This window comes from Lepisosteus platostomus, chromosome 2, assembly GCF_059453375.1.
Source record: "Lepisosteus platostomus isolate fLepPlt1 chromosome 2, fLepPlt1.hap1, whole genome shotgun sequence".
NCBI lineage: Eukaryota > Metazoa > Chordata > Actinopteri > Semionotiformes > Lepisosteidae > Lepisosteus > Lepisosteus platostomus.
In genome coordinates this window covers 59,758,031-59,773,725 of record NC_142612.1, presented here as the reverse complement: position 1 = coordinate 59,773,725, position 15,695 = coordinate 59,758,031, and the positions used below count along the sequence as shown (strand labels likewise).

At 42.3% G+C, this 15,695-nt stretch overlaps 1 protein-coding gene across 1 annotated transcript; it reads right to left on the bottom strand.

The window, feature by feature from the left end:
• Positions 1–5,326: 5,326 nt before the first annotated feature.
• fbxo45 (F-box protein 45) lies at positions 5,327–14,258 on the bottom strand. The gene is made up of 3 exons (XM_088610390.1): positions 13,755–14,258; positions 10,752–11,108; positions 5,327–8,251 (listed from the first exon to the last, which is right to left on the bottom strand). Exons 1-3 carry the CDS (start codon positions 14,049–14,051, stop codon positions 8,066–8,068), a joined length of 840 nt encoding a protein of 279 aa, XP_088466516.1. The 5' UTR covers positions 14,052–14,258; the 3' UTR covers positions 5,327–8,065.
• Positions 14,259–15,695: the final 1,437 nt, after the last annotated feature.

The following is a 15,695-nucleotide window of genomic DNA, read 5'->3' as shown; positions in this document are numbered from 1 at the left end:
TAGTGCTTTGTTCTCTGGATGGCCATTAATTAACCTACTTCAGAGCTGCACTGAGAAGCACTGTGACTTCACTGCGAACACCACTCTTCCAAGCTGAAGCTGGCTCTCCTGCAAGGCATTGTGGGCCCTGCAGTGGGACAAGTGGAGGATGGCTGGGCTTGAGGAGCAAGAGAAGGATTTCTAGAAACTGGAAGTCTGCAGGTGCGAATGACAAATTCCTGCTCATTTTTTTTTAACTCTGCTGAAACATCCTTGTGTACCGTTACACAATCAATACGTCTTCATACAGTATGCGACTCTTATTTGCCGAAAGTGTCCTATTTCAAGATATACTGGTGAAGTATAATATCGCCTTTTCCTTATGTGGCATTATCGATTACTTAATCAAAAGACGACAAGATGGAAGTAAAATTGTAAGATTGTTTTCTTTTACCTGGTAACGTTGCCTTTCTCCTATTCACGAAAGAAACTGCATTTTTGTGCCTTTCAATACGTTGGCCCCCCTGTACACATTAGCCATGGCAACAATCATTGCACAGTAAAACCGTTTATAAGCATTTACATTTCTTCACATATCCACCTCTATTTATACCCATATATATATACATGCACTTACTGCATCTAAAAATGCAAGTGCTCTGGTTCGAGGGTATGGTTCTTCTGATAAAAAAAATGGCTACCCCAGAAAAATGGTATGCTAGCTTTCGCACAGGCAGAAGTTGCTACAGACCGCAAAGCCTCTTTTGCTCACACACCCCTTTACCTCTCATTCCACCGCTTGGTTTGATCAGCAGATACCACTGGGGAGGAAACCGCAGGGTGCTCACACCCTTCCTGCCCTGCTGCACACTCGAGCAGTTCTGCTACATCCCTCCTTCAGCTGCACTGGAGGAAAGAGAGGACACACAGATCGGAGCTCAGCCATGAGAACCACACCAGCTCCCCCAGCCCTGCCATATACACACCACCCACGCTCACCTCAGCTCTGTATCAAACACAAGACACTCACACACTGCAGCCCTGTCATAAATACACGCACACTGACGCACTGTCAGAAATATGCACACACGGACACGCTGTCATAAACACACACACTGCAGACCTGTCATAAAGACAAATTACATCCCTGGCATAAATACACACATACTGCAGGCCTGTCATAAAAGCATGCACACTGACACACTGTTATGAATACGCACACACTGCAGCCCTGTCATACTGTAAACACACACATGGAAACACATAAATACACATTACATACCAATCATAAATACACCCATGCTACAGGCCTGTAATAAATACACACACTACAAAACTGTATTAAATATACACACATTACAGGCCTGTGATAAGTACACACATACTATAATCCTTTACACAGACAGATATATGATGAATACACACAGTAAGCACACTGATGATCATTAATGAGCACAAATACAGTAGTTCTACAGATCTGGAACATACACACACTCTCCTAAATGCTCCAGCTCTGCACCAAGAACATACATCCTCCTTACTACAGTCTACTAGATTAAACCCATCTTCTCACAGAATCACATGCTCTGGAGGAACACCCTGGCCATGTTGCTGAAGTTAAGTTGGAAAAAAAAAAGATTTCTGTGAAAATGGCTCGATGGAATTCTTGTATCATTTAGATAACAGGAACAAATGGGCAAAACAGCAAATGGGCAAAAATAGGTTGGTAACTGCTATTCGTTTCTGCATATTCACTTAAGGACTCAGGTTAAAATCATGGGTTGATCGAAGAGTTACACAACTTTGCTTATAGTAGAAATGGAAATGTGAAATCTTTCACTTCTTAGTTAAACACCCATGTGGGCACAGTCGAAACAAAACAGTCGAACGGAACATGCCCCAGAATACTAGGACATGAGCTGGGACTGTTGCAAGTGGATGTCCGACGTGTTCTTGAGCAATATTCAGTTTCAAGGTTTTGAAACTTTTTGTCATACTTGGGAATGAAAAAAAGGAAGGAAGTGGAAGGCTGCAATAGATAGGAAAGCATTGCTATTTACTGAGCACAGGCTTCCTGTCCTTCAGTGACATCGGCAACTTCTGCAACTCGTGCACACAGAGCAGCTGTGTGCTGGAACTCAGCAGGCTTCCCCTCTTCGCTCGGCCCAGCCACTGTGAAGAAGACTGCAGGCCAGAGGCACAGCCGGCCAAGGGAAAAAATAATTGTGGTTGAAACAAAACACCTGACAGCGATTGCTCTCAAGGCTGCGACAAAATTGTTCGACAAGTAAAACTTCGACTGGATGTCGGAACAGGCAGCTTGCCGCCAGTGAGAGCACACAGTAGCACCAGCACTTGGAGGGCTGCTCTCTGCCAACATGTCTCTGGAGCTCCCCGGTTTATCTTGCACATGTCCAGACCCCCCTCCCCATGTTACAAAAGCTCAAAAGCCAGCAAACGTGTTTTCCTCCACAGCAAGCACAGTGAACTTATAAAAACCGCAGGAGATAGCTTGGGGTGAGACGGAGGGCTTGCTCTGGTGTTCTTGGTGACGTAAACTTCACTTTTGTTACGCCAGAGCTTTTTGGCGCACTTAGTTTTGTGGTGCAGCCAAATGTTTAGTTTTAAAACTGTTCAGTTTAAGGAGTGTTGATGTGAAAATGGTAGTTTAGGTTACAGGGATTTCAGGCTAATTGTAATTTTTGTGTCCTCTCACTTTTGAAAGCATTCTACGTGTGTAGTTATCTATATGCTACTCTTGAGAAAAAAGGTTTATGTACAGTACATCAAGACACTGGGAGGTTCCAAGGATATACAGTAGCAGCAGTACCTGCCAGCTGGGAGTTTAACCCTTGTCCTTCTGATGGAAAGACCAGAGTCCTAATCAATAGGTTCAGGCAGTTTCATTTCTAGATCTATTTCTGGTCATTTTTATAAATCAAAAGGAGACTAAGGAGACTGTGGATCTGTTTTGATAGATGGAAGCATTCTAAATACTTATTCATTTACTTACCCTTATACTTTACGGGCAAACAAAAGACTCAAAAGGTGAAATGGCAGCTGATTAATTCAGTGCGTGTCCAAACATCTATGTCCTGACACTTACAGGAGGAAGTCTGATTGCCTTTTGTATCTCATGAGGAATGCAAAAGCACCCACAGATGACTTAAAGTGCAGCATGGCAGAAGAAAACCCACCAGGCAAAGAGCACATATTCATTAAAAGCTCACAGATGCTTAAAGAAAAAAAAACACCTCCTGAGGTTGCTCATCTTCTGCAAAGCTCTGACTGGAGAGCCTGGCGTGTCTCACAGCTCAAAGGTCACTGGATTGAATATAAACTTAGTATGGTAACAACTCCACTGTCCGTGCTTGGGTTAGCAGGGGTGAGATTGGTCAGGGAGGCCTCAGGTAGCGTTGGTGTTAGGCGCAGAAGTAGTGCACCACTCTGATGCTATGTCCCTGCAGTGCAGCAATTCTGTTTTTACAGCACTCATTATTTAAAATCTGGCAAAAGTGGTTACCATTGTCCACTCAAGCAAATAATTATAAACACCTAGGAAATATAATGATAAAGACTAATTAGCTCTATTTCAGATGCAGAGGAATAAAACTTTTCTTTCCATTTCTGATTTCTTTCCTTTCAAGTTGAAATGCATGGGACTTGTTCGTGATTAGTTCTCAGGATTTGCTACAGTTTGATGTGCAAAGGACCTTGATCTAGAAGGATTTCATCACAGAACAACCCATTGCCCATGTTTTCTTTCTCTCCTTTGTGTTTGTAGACAACTAATGCGTGGTGTCAGCATTCGTGAATGTCAGCACATGCTACATTCTTCCCCAATACAGGATGATCTTTATTCTTTATTCTTCTAATCTTTATCTTTATTACTTTGGCTAACAGATGAGATACATCTCTGATGTCAACAAAAATAGACCACAGCAGTGTAATAACAGAAAGCTTGTTATTTACTCACATACCAGAACGTTTAGAAAGAATCTATTTCCCCTCAGGAGTGATTGCAATGTTTTGGCCATGCAGTTTAAGATACACGTGAGAAGTTGTGATTTTCCCATACAACACAAACTGCAGCTTCTTAAATTCTTCAGTTCACCCAAGGAGTGAAAGGAGAAAGGCAGGTGAGAGGACCACAAGCTTTTTCGAAAACGTTTTACTGCAGCCATTACTGTGCCTTCACAGTACTACTCATGGCCTAGTGTTTCTCTTTTTCAGTCCTTTCACCTTTACTTACAGCTTCTTAGCATTCAATTTTTTTACAATATGCATCAACACCTACTTCATTTTCAACAAATGTTTGTACCCACTTTTGGCTAAGAGTGTTACCATTCTACTTTTTTTGGAAACTTCTTGGGAAATTGCAGGTCACCGGGTAAGTGTGGCAGCAGGAAGCTATCCTAAGCCCCGGTGCCTGCTGGGAGAAAGTGAAAGTCCTTCAGCTGATGTTTTTGTTCATGTACACTGGCTTGTAGCGCCACACATCTGGGCTCCTCTTTGTGCCCATCAGAAACCCTGCATTGAAGGTGCTCTTGTCAAAGCGTGGTAAGAATGCAGAACACCACCGGCACCCACAGATCTTTAATGTGGTTCCTCAAGGGCACACAGATCCATTGTTTTGAGCTGGCACACGTGGAGCCCGACGTACATTACCACAGACTGGTGCCTGTGCTTTCCTTGAAGACCTGCCTGGCAGAGCTTTATCAAGTCCAACCAGTGTGGAAGAAGACGGACGAGAGAGAAGACATTGAAGGGCCAACAGCACTAAAAATCATAAAGAGAAAAAGACTTCCCCTTTATGTAGAAATCAAGATTTCCTTTTTTTAAACAACCACTGAGTTAACTTACATATTACAGCAATGCCACTGTAATCCAAGAAGTTGCAACACAGTGGGGTTTCAAAACAAATTCAGTTGGCTCAACCAAAGCAGTATGTGTGAATAGATATTGAGCTAAAGATATAGTGTGAAACCTGAAGATTGCTATCCTGCTTTAAAGGAATGCGAGCAAATTAATTTCAACTCTACATATGGGTGGTTTAATTTACATTATAACAGCACTTAGCATGGATTAAACTACCTAGGTCACTTGTTTAAGGTGGTGATATCCACCGAATGCAAATGGAGTTTAAGTAGTTTTGATAGTTTACATAACATTTTATTCTTTCTGCAGCATACATGTGACAGAATAATCCAATAAATAATAAATATAACTTGTTAAATATAATAATTTAGTCAATACAGCTACATAATTAAGAGGTGGTAAAATGAAGCCATCATAAGGATAGCCATTCAAAGTAGGCACAATAACATTGTTAACACCTGTTTTGTAAGTGAGGACTGACAGCTATCAAGCCTAATTAAATACCTCGTCTCTTAAACAGGCAGCTTCACAAAACTGAAAACAATACAAATGTGTATTTTCCGATAGCCCCACAGCGCCTTCTAGTGGAGAAAAAGTTCGGCGCTACAATGCCAAGTGGCACAGCACAGAAACTTCCAATTACCTGCTGTAGTGTTTCGACGGATAAGGTCCAGTCTCGACTTTAGATATTGCTTAGATTAAAGGTGGATGAGGAATCTCAAAGGAGACCAAGATAAATCTTTACCAAGCCAAAGTACCTGTAGATGCTGCAAACGACACCTCATCTGTATCATGTGGCCTGGCTTGACCGTGCATGGCCAGCTCTCTACCTGATTCACTGGTCTTTATTGATGATGCAACTAATGGTAACAGCAGCTGAGTAAAGATTACAGAAACCTTTTTTTTCTGGTCAGGTAGAGTTAAGTGGTTATTGGGTGGCATGGTGTATATTTCAACAGATTCTATTATTTTATTTCTACTTTCTGCTCTGTGAGAGAAGCCCAGACTCAGACTAATATTATCCAACAGACTGGATCCTTTTACACTTTATTCAAAGGCTCATATGTTCACCGACAGTAGGAATAAAACCTAATAAATAAAATTCAAGATGCATTAAAGTCAAAGAGAACAGGTTTTCCTGTTCCTGGCCAAATTAAACCCCGCACGCAGGAAGAGATCCTGGAAAACTGGATTTTAGAGCTCAGCCTTGTGGAGGTTTAACTTGAGAGCTGTCTATTGGAAAATTGGCATACAGTGCCCTTAGAAAGTCTGCATATCCTTTCCAAAGTAACATTTTTTGGCCTGAAATTAAGACCTATTAAATCAGAATGTATTTTACCTTTATTTAAGACATTGTAACAGAGCCTCAAAATGAAAAACAAATGCTCAAACATTTCGAAAAGTACGAATGAAAACCTAGAAAAATGGGTTGGATAAGTGTACACACCCCTTACTAACAGCAATTGTAAATAACAACAAACTACTGAGCCTTCAGCTTGCTGATGATTTTTGTTCCTGTAGGTCTCCTTCGCTGGGAAGTGCAGAAAGCAGACTCAAATACGGACAACAAGGAGCTATCGAAATAAATCCAAGATAAAAATGGTGCAAAGGAACAGATCAGGCAATGGATATAAAAAGATTCAAAGACCTTAACTATACCAGGAGAACAAACAAGATGATTATTAAGAAACAGAAGGTGTATGGCACCACTAAGACCCTGCCTAGATCAGGCCATCCCAGCAAACTGAATGACCAAACAAGAGGGAGAGTAATCAGAGACCCTCACAAGAGGCTAATGGCAACTTTGAATGAGCTACAGGCTTTTATGGCCAAGACTGGTCAAAGCGTGTATGTGACAACAATATACCAAACAGTCCACAGATCTGGCATGTATCACTGAAGCACAAGAAGGAAGCCATTGCTGGAAAAAACAGCAACAAAGCATTAAAGTCATACTTCAAACATGTGGCAAAATGTTGTGTGGCTAGACAAAACTAAAATGGAACTTTTTGGCCCAAATGCAAAGTAACACGTTTGGCACAAAACCCAACATAGCACGTCACCCAAAGAAAACCAGCCCTACTGTGAAGAATGGCAGTAGCAGCCTCATGTTACTGCCGTGTTTGCCATATCGACAGGGACAGAGGCATTTGTCAGGAAAGAAGGGGAAATGAAGCACAGAAAAGTCCTTGTGGAAAACCTACTGCCTCCTGCAAGGAACCTGAAACAGGGATGGAAGTTACCCTTTCATTGTGCCAGTGGCTCAAAGCACACAGAATAATTCAACAGTGAAGCTGCTAAAGACCACAAAGGTAAACGTCCCCGAGTTGCCCAGGCAGAGCCCTGATCTTCGATCCAACTGTCAATCTCTGGAACGACTTGAAGGTTGCAGTCCATCATCGGTCACCTAGGTCACAATTTGACTGAGCTTAAACAGTTCTGTAGGGAGGAATGGGCAAACACTGCCCAGTTTAATTGTGCTGCGTTGTATGTTTACTACAGACCTATCCAAACAGAACTATGTCTGAAATTCAAGTAAAAGGTGCTTTCACCAAGTACTGACTTAAGGGGTGTGTACACTTACCCAACCTGTTTTCCTAGGTGTTCATTTTTAATTACCTTTCAGAATGCCCGAGCATTCATTTTTCACTTGGACGTCGTGTGTTACAATGTGTAAACACACATTGTAAAATAAATAAATACGGTAAAATAAATTCTGATTTAACATGTCTTGATTTCAAGCCTTTCGGCCACAAAATGTGTTACTTTGTGTAGACTTTCTACAGGCACTGACACTTGTTTTTGCAGTTTCACATGTCACATTGCAGAAGCAGTCACCATTTGTAAATCATCATATTCTTCATCAGTGTTTCATATTACACAGCATATGTAAACCTTTCTTTTTCCTGATATTGTGCATTTTTGTCACAATTCCTATTTGGCCTTTTGCTTCAAATAAAACATCCATTAAGGATAAAAAAGTCTCCACTTTTAAGTTAAAATTGTCCAGCAGCTGACAAATTAAAATGTCCACAGTTGAGACGCATGGATCTATGCCCCCAGTCTCAGACACCCTTGTCCCTGACCCTTGTTCTGCACAAGGGTTGGCCTGCACTTCCATTCCACAATGGCAGGAAAACCTTTTGTGTCCCCAGAAACAATGTCTTCTTGGCACTCTTCCTCTGCCAGCTCAGCACCGAAGCAGACATCAGCCATCCAGAGGCTTTCCCAGGTACACCATTGTAACTTCTGTGTTGCCATACACAGCTGAGACTGCCGGGTACAGGCAGGTCTTGGGCAGCCCTCGAAAGGCCACCCCCAGGAACTCAAATCCGCGCTCAAAGGCCAGGGTCTTGTCCTCCATGTCTAGAATAACCCGTATCCGCTCTCCGATCTGGAACAGAACAGTAAATTCCGTACTGATGAGAGAAAGACCAGGGCTCAAATCCAAACAAGAAAGATACACACCTCTTGAACAGAGAAGGTTTTAACAGATCTCTTTAGGATCTGAGAAGTGTGAAACTGACCCAGGCTGGATAGGCTGAAAACCAGTAGCATCCCCCTCTAGTCAAACGTTAGTGAAATTCTGTCCAGGATAGTTACATGGGACCACATTTGGTGTATATTGTCTAAGGACGTTTGTGGCTATATCGCACAAGGAGAAGACACTGCTGGACAGCCAAAAGGGTTTTGGCTCAAGAGACAAACATCTACATCTTACATCTTTGTCAGGATGAGCTGGAAAGGGAATGAATCACAACTTCTGTAACAATTCACTTGCAAAAATGATCAGTACTCTCCAATCATTTGCAGCTCTGCTTAGGAATTTACATTAATAGATACTATGAATATATCCAGTTAATCAAGAACAGTTCCTTCCCAGCGCACTTAAAAACACATAAAGCAATATAAAAAGCAAATAAATTGACATCTTTTAACAGGGGAACCCAATTTGTTTCTTAACAACATTGTCTGTCTTGTTGGTATTGAATTTAGGTGATGCTGTAATGGCCAATTATAAAGCTACTGCAGGCATCTGTCAAGACTATATTTAAACAGATTTATGACAGCTGGCAGAATTGTACCTGCTTACAAGGAGCCTACTATTTATCGGCGTGTTTATTGGCAATTAATTGGAACTTTCTTTAGCAATTGTTCTACTCGTCTATAAACGTATACTGTGGTGTTCATGATACAGCATCCTTGAACCTCAAAAATGTCAGTGTACAAAACTCACAGCATCACAAGTGAAATCAGATTAACATCCAGGATCAAGAATATACGGGTGTTTTATGTTTTTTCCATAGAGTCAGTAACCTAAAGGTATTGCTTTTTTCAGCAAACAAAATCAGCAATGTTGTTAATGGCATGCTTCCATTGGATTTTATTTTTTAACAAATCTCTAACCTACTACGTGGTTTTACCAAATGCACGACCTGGGAAGGTTGAAAATGTTAAACAACGGATGCCACAATTTAAGGACGCTTTTCAGTTTCTAAGGACACATTTACACAGAGGCTCCACACGAAGTCTGTATACCCTACATACATTGAGCTTCAGTAATATGATGGAAATCCGTAACTACGTCTTAAAAAAGTACCACCAACTGACCATATAGTGATACACTTTATCTGAAAATAATTCAAATGGTCCAAACATTTGTACATCAAACATGAAAATACTGTTAAATATAATACCTTTTAAATATCCTACTTCAAGCTTAAATTTCAAAACACTATTTTGTTTCAGCAGTGGCCTGCTTATTCTGTAGCCACTGTGTGAAGATCTTATTTTCAAAAGAGCACTTTGCAGTCTCCCATATTATAGACTCAGGAGGTGCATTTCTGCCTGTGTGTGATATTATTTTAAGGTTAGGCAAAATGGCAACAGGCTGAACTCAAAGCAACAAGAAGGGAACACGGGAACATGTATACTACAAGACACAAAACAAGGTTGAAGACGAACTTTGCAATGACAACAGAAGCAATCAAACTGTTTGCATGGATGACCGATGAGGATATCTGACTACTGACAGCTGTTAGAAGAGTCTCAGGAAGGCCTCTGTCTTGTGTCCAGCATGAAGTGTAAGTATTTGTAGTTTATGTCCAATAGCATGTCCAATTGTGATACCTGCCTACTGTGTAATCACCGTGACTCTCTGCTATGGCCTTCACAGGAGCAGTGTACGGATGCAGGTTCTGCACATGCTGTCTGAAGGAGGCCTTTCAGAGCCACCCTCTGCCTTTGGCCCTGCCAGCCCCTCTGCACTACTGAGGGACTGAGTACATGCACAGGGTTTGACTGACAGAACAGCTGGCCAGACTGACTCAGGCAGCCCGAACAGTTGCATCTGTGAAGCATGGATTGCAGTCCCTGGCTATAATGGTGCAGCCCAGATGCATGTTGGAAAGGTGTGCACCACAGGAACCTAAATAAGCACTTTTGCACCTGGTAGCCAAGCTCTTTGGGGAAACTGGGGAATTGCATCATTTTAAAAATGGTTCCCTTGATGTCCTTCTTATTGTAGCATTTTATGTTATTGTGAAGTTCTCTTATAAGCAACTTCTCTACTCAAAGGAACTAAAAATTAGGTTAATGCACAGCCAGAACACTGTAGGAAAAAATGAATAGGTGGCAATTATATCCTGGATCTTTGGAATTCACTTTACGTCACAAGTCTTACACAATCAGCTCTTTAGCTGTGTTAACAGCAGCAGGATACTCAAAGGCTTCACAGGCGTAGCTCGGGACAGGGACTGTTCCCTGTAAAAGGCAAAAGATTTATACAATATGAAGAGAAACCAGACCAGAACAGGGACTCTTCCCTGTCCCAAGTTACTTCTCGGTGATGCTATACTGTGAGACAGAAGATGCGTCTGCCTACTGTCTCGTACCTGATACTTGGGTGCATTGTTGCATTGTGGGAAGTTGCCGTTGACCTCTCCGTTGTGTAGCAGATTGTTGTCCACCAGGTTCCAGCCCCAGCTCTGGTCATCGCTGCCGAGGAGGGCCACGTAGCCTTGGCACTGCATGGACGCTCGCTTGGTGGCGATGCCGATGACGGCCACCGTGCCCAGAGGCCCCTCCCACCAGATCTCCCATGCGTGGCGACCCTCGGAGAAGCCGATCTTGCCACGGGCACCATCTGTGCTCTGGGCAATGGGGTTGCGGTGCAGAGTGAAGCCGTTCTTCTTCACATAGACATTGCGAGAGCAGTCGTGGGAACTCAAGGCATGCTGGAACGCTCTCAGCTGAAGAGAAGAAAAGTGTGTGAAATCTGCTCTGTGCTACACACAGAACAAACTTTTAATTCAGGAAATAAATTAAGACTCTCAATGCATAAAAATCTGATTCAGTTCAGGTTTGATGAACTGCAGGTTCTTGTATTATATCTGTAGCTGGACCAGGGATACAGAGTAGTGTGCAGGACATTTCAAATAAACTCCCCTTTTATTATTGCAACTGTCATAAGTTAATAAAGGAAAACAAATGTAACAGTGTAAATATCTGACGGAAAAAGATAACATTAAACAACAAATTTAAAATGGGAGAGAAAGGGAAAATGTCACAATGGGTCCACAGAAACAAATTCTAAAAACATGTTATTATTCACTTAACTCATGGGAGACGAATAAAAAAAGACAATCTTGCAATCCGTTTAGAATGCCTTGAAATCCAAAACATCACCCGGAAGATATGTCAGTTCAGCTTTTCCAGACCAAGCTGCTGCTCAGTTATCTTATAGTGTGTAATTTCCACAGTTTATCTGGAGACTATTTCTGACCGTCACACATGTCTCTAGCCAACAGCCGACATGCTGTGCCACACAGCCACAGCCCCACTGATGGGAAGTGACGTTTCTCCACCCTGCAGGTCAAAGTTCTGGGACCAGTATAACTGATGTCACAGGCATCAGTGACGTCCGGGGGCTGGTGTACTTCAACTAGTCTCAATACAGCGACCCACCGTGATGATTTGGTCCAGTTGACCCGATTAAGACATGAACAGCAGAGGGGAGAAAAAAAAAGTTTTCTGGATGCCAAAAATGTTATTAGAGTAGGTCAAGAATTTTCCCCTTCCCTTAATTTTTCCACACTTTTTTTTGGCCTCTTGTGTTTTAGTCATGTTTCCACTGAACCAACTGGAGTACTGTAATGAGAACTGTAAATCAAATGCCTTGATAAACATTCCATTCGTCTGAGTTTGTTGAACTCCTCTTTTTCTCCTGACTCCGGAAAAATCCCTCATGGCCTCAATCAGATTTTTAGGTGGCCAATCAAGATTTATAGCATGCTAGTTTCCACCTCAGTTCTTAAATGTATAACTATAACAGTAGCACATTTTGAACTGCAAAATATGATAAATAATCCCAAGTTTTGCACAGTAATGTATTTTAACACTTTGTTGTCTATCCACATATCTCCAAACTGAAGGTGTATTAATAAAAGAGATCCCAGGGATTATTTTAAGTTCATCAAATAGGATGGAATGACATAATTAGAAACCAAATAGAAGCCAGATGAAAGGAAAATGACCAGAGGACAACACGGTGGTGCAGTAGTCAGCATTGCTGCCTCACAGCGTTGGGGTTTAATTCCTGGGGTGCTATCTGTGAGGAGTTTGTATGTTCTCCCCAGGTTTGTGTGGTTTTCTTCCAACAGTCCAAAAACATACTGGTAGGTGAACTGACTTCTGGGAAAACTGGCCCTGGTGTGAGTGTGTATGTCTGTGTGTGCCCTGTGATGGACTGGTGTCCCATGCAGCGTGTGTCCTGCCTTGCACCTGTTGCTTGCTGGGAAAGGGTCCAGCCATGTACTGGATATAGTGGTGAGATAATGAATGGATAGCAAAGCACTACTGCTCAGAAGAGCATGCTCCCCCATCAGCTTTTTGTATGTTATTTTTCACCCCAAACTGCTTTATTTTACCAGTAAGGCTTACTAAAAATATGCCATGTAAATTTATCAAAGGTGGTGAATAAAAAATAGTATTGTCCTAAATGGTAAAATATATTTTACTCACATAACTGCGAGCAAACACATACTTCAGATTGTAACAGGCTACTGGTGAGTGTATCGTCAAATTTATTAATCTGCCAAATTTGCTTTTACCAAACCCTGACTGTGGCTATTGAACGGCCTGACCCAGATCAGACAGAACTTCTCACACCAGATAAACCGCCAGGGGTTCGAGACGGGCAGTTAGTGAGACGCACAACACTGCCGTCCTCCAGTATACTGATCTATCTTTACGTTTCACAGCTTGGATTAAATAAATGTAAATGTCTATTCCATGCTGAAAAGAGAAGGAAGGAAACACAACGTTTCGGCTGTTTCGGGTGTGAAGAAGGCTACACAAGTGAAACGTTGCATTTCCTTTCTTCTCTTTTCAGCAAGGAATAAACCTTTAACTTTAAGCCTACACATGCTGACGCAGCTCCCTACTTGAACTACTGTATATGTAAACATTTCAACAGTCTCTAAAATTAACTTGTAATAGATAATATACCCGACAGCCTGTATCAGGGTAACCCAATGTCCCTTTGTAAGGGCCTAAGAAACTAACAGTAACGCCCAAGTGTTTAAACTTAAACGTCCGACTGTCCGTACTCTAAACGCGACATTATTACATGAACTAAACTGCCCCCAGTCATTACATTTCAGGTGCTAGCATGCTGAATTTGTTCCGCGATTAAAAGCACACTGGTTAGGCCAAGAGCTGGGTTTTAAAGATGCGCTAGGGAAGCCAAAAAGGACGATTTAAACACAATCTCCGATGTACCGAGTACGCCTTAGCACTGATGTCAAAAACAAAACGACAGCCAGACACTTTACTTGGAATGAAATCGCGTTAATAGTGCGGCTATACTCTATGACAGTGTCAGACCCAATGTTTACCTTTCCTTTGTAGGTGGGCAGGTTGCAGAGAATATCCGAGCGCAGCGCCTCTTCCCCCAGCGTGCGGACGCACAGGCTCCGATAGACCTCGCTGTTCTCGTCGGCGCTGAGGCATCGGTGCCAGTGTCTGCACACCAATGCGCAGCGGAGCAGGTCCCGCAGCTCCAGGTAGGAGAACACATGCTCCAAAACCCGGCAAGGCAACCTGCCTGCAACCCCTGCCCCGGCGGCTGTGCCAGCGCCCGGAGCAGCTGTCCCTGCGGAGAAAGACGCCCCTCCGGCCGCCGCTCCCGACATCCTATAGCACAAAATAAACCCCACAGAGACAGGCAGGTCACCAACGCAGCGAGTCGGGGGGAGAAAATTCCAAAATGCAAAATGCAAACTCGCAGGCTGTGCGAGACCGGATCGGAACCGGGACACAGCCGGTGCAGAACACAGATCCAGTCACTTACACGCACACTGCGAGCGGGGAGGAAACAGACCAACAAAACCAAGGGTCCTGTTAAGACGCTAGTATACAGACGTAAAACCGGAGGAGCGCGAAGAAGCCGTCAGCATCGACTCGTTTATTATCGTGCTATAAAATGAGTACTGAAGGAATTGCATTTTCCGAGTCAATCAGTGCGTTCTTCGTATTTCACTTGAGGGTATAATAATTTGTCCTTTTACACCCCTGTTAGGACCCCATGAAAACGCCTGGCCAGCTACCGTAAACACAAGTGGGAGTGTCTCATTTGCTGCACAGCAAGAGTAAAAATTCCGTCTCTGTGCTCTGCTTGACTTGGCTCGTTTTAAATGAGATTAACCCTTTGGAATGAATGGAGACTTTTAGAAGTGTAAAAATTCAATCCAGGTATGTTATATTAAAATTGCGCAATGCACTAGTAAGACCTAATTTATAATACTGTGCATAAATTTGGTCACCACTATAGAATCATATTTTACAGCTGTGGAATGCTGGGCTTCAGTGGTTCAGAGCAACCAAACATATTCCTGGCCAGAAACATGTCCTATACTGACAAGTTTAAAGAGTTTCTCTGTCTTCAACAGAAAAGGCTATGAGGGGACCTAATTCAAGTTTTCAAAATTGTCAAAGCCATTGACAAGGTCTTTTTCCTGAATATACAGTGAACCATGAACCAGTGAACATAAACTGGAAATAACAAGGTCCATAAAACTGAGTACTGGGGGAATGTCTGTACACAGAGGATTGTGTGAGTTTAGAACAAGCTAGGCAGCTATATTATTGAAGACGGTGTCCTTGGTTCTTTCATCTAATGGCTGAATTAGATCCTTTGATGAATTAGCTTCTAACTACTGAACTACCCAAATAAGATGAGTAACCCACTTTCATTGTAATTTTACTTGTGCCTTATTATTTGGCAAGCTGTTCTTTCACAACTAAACACATAAAAATGATTTAATTAATAACTATTTGCTGGCCCCTGCTCAGATATGGCTTCTCTGCTCTTTGTCCTCTTACTAAGCTTTTCAAGGAATTTCTGCAATCTGGTCTTGTATCTGCAGATAGTGTTCTGCTATCACACCTGTGCCAAACCAGGTCTGGAACTCCAAGTAGCTAACAACCACAACCCTATTTACAATATGTCCCTTCTTGCAAAAATTATGGAGTGGGCAGTTAAAGGTGATGAGCTCTTTGAACATTTCCTTTTTGTTTACCTGAAGAATTGAAAAGAGCTTAAGGTATTTAATGAATGGCTGATGGCTTCAGACTTATTTAGTATTTTTGTTCTCCTTCTGGACTTAAATGAAACTTTACTGACAATTACAACCTCCTGCTGGATACAAGGGATCACTGAGGCGGACATTTATTCCAACTTGGAATTTGGGATCTACTCATTTGGGTCTTGTTCAACCAAAAAGCATGCTCCACACACAGGGTAATTTGGATTTCCTGAGTGCAGTAACATGTCTGTA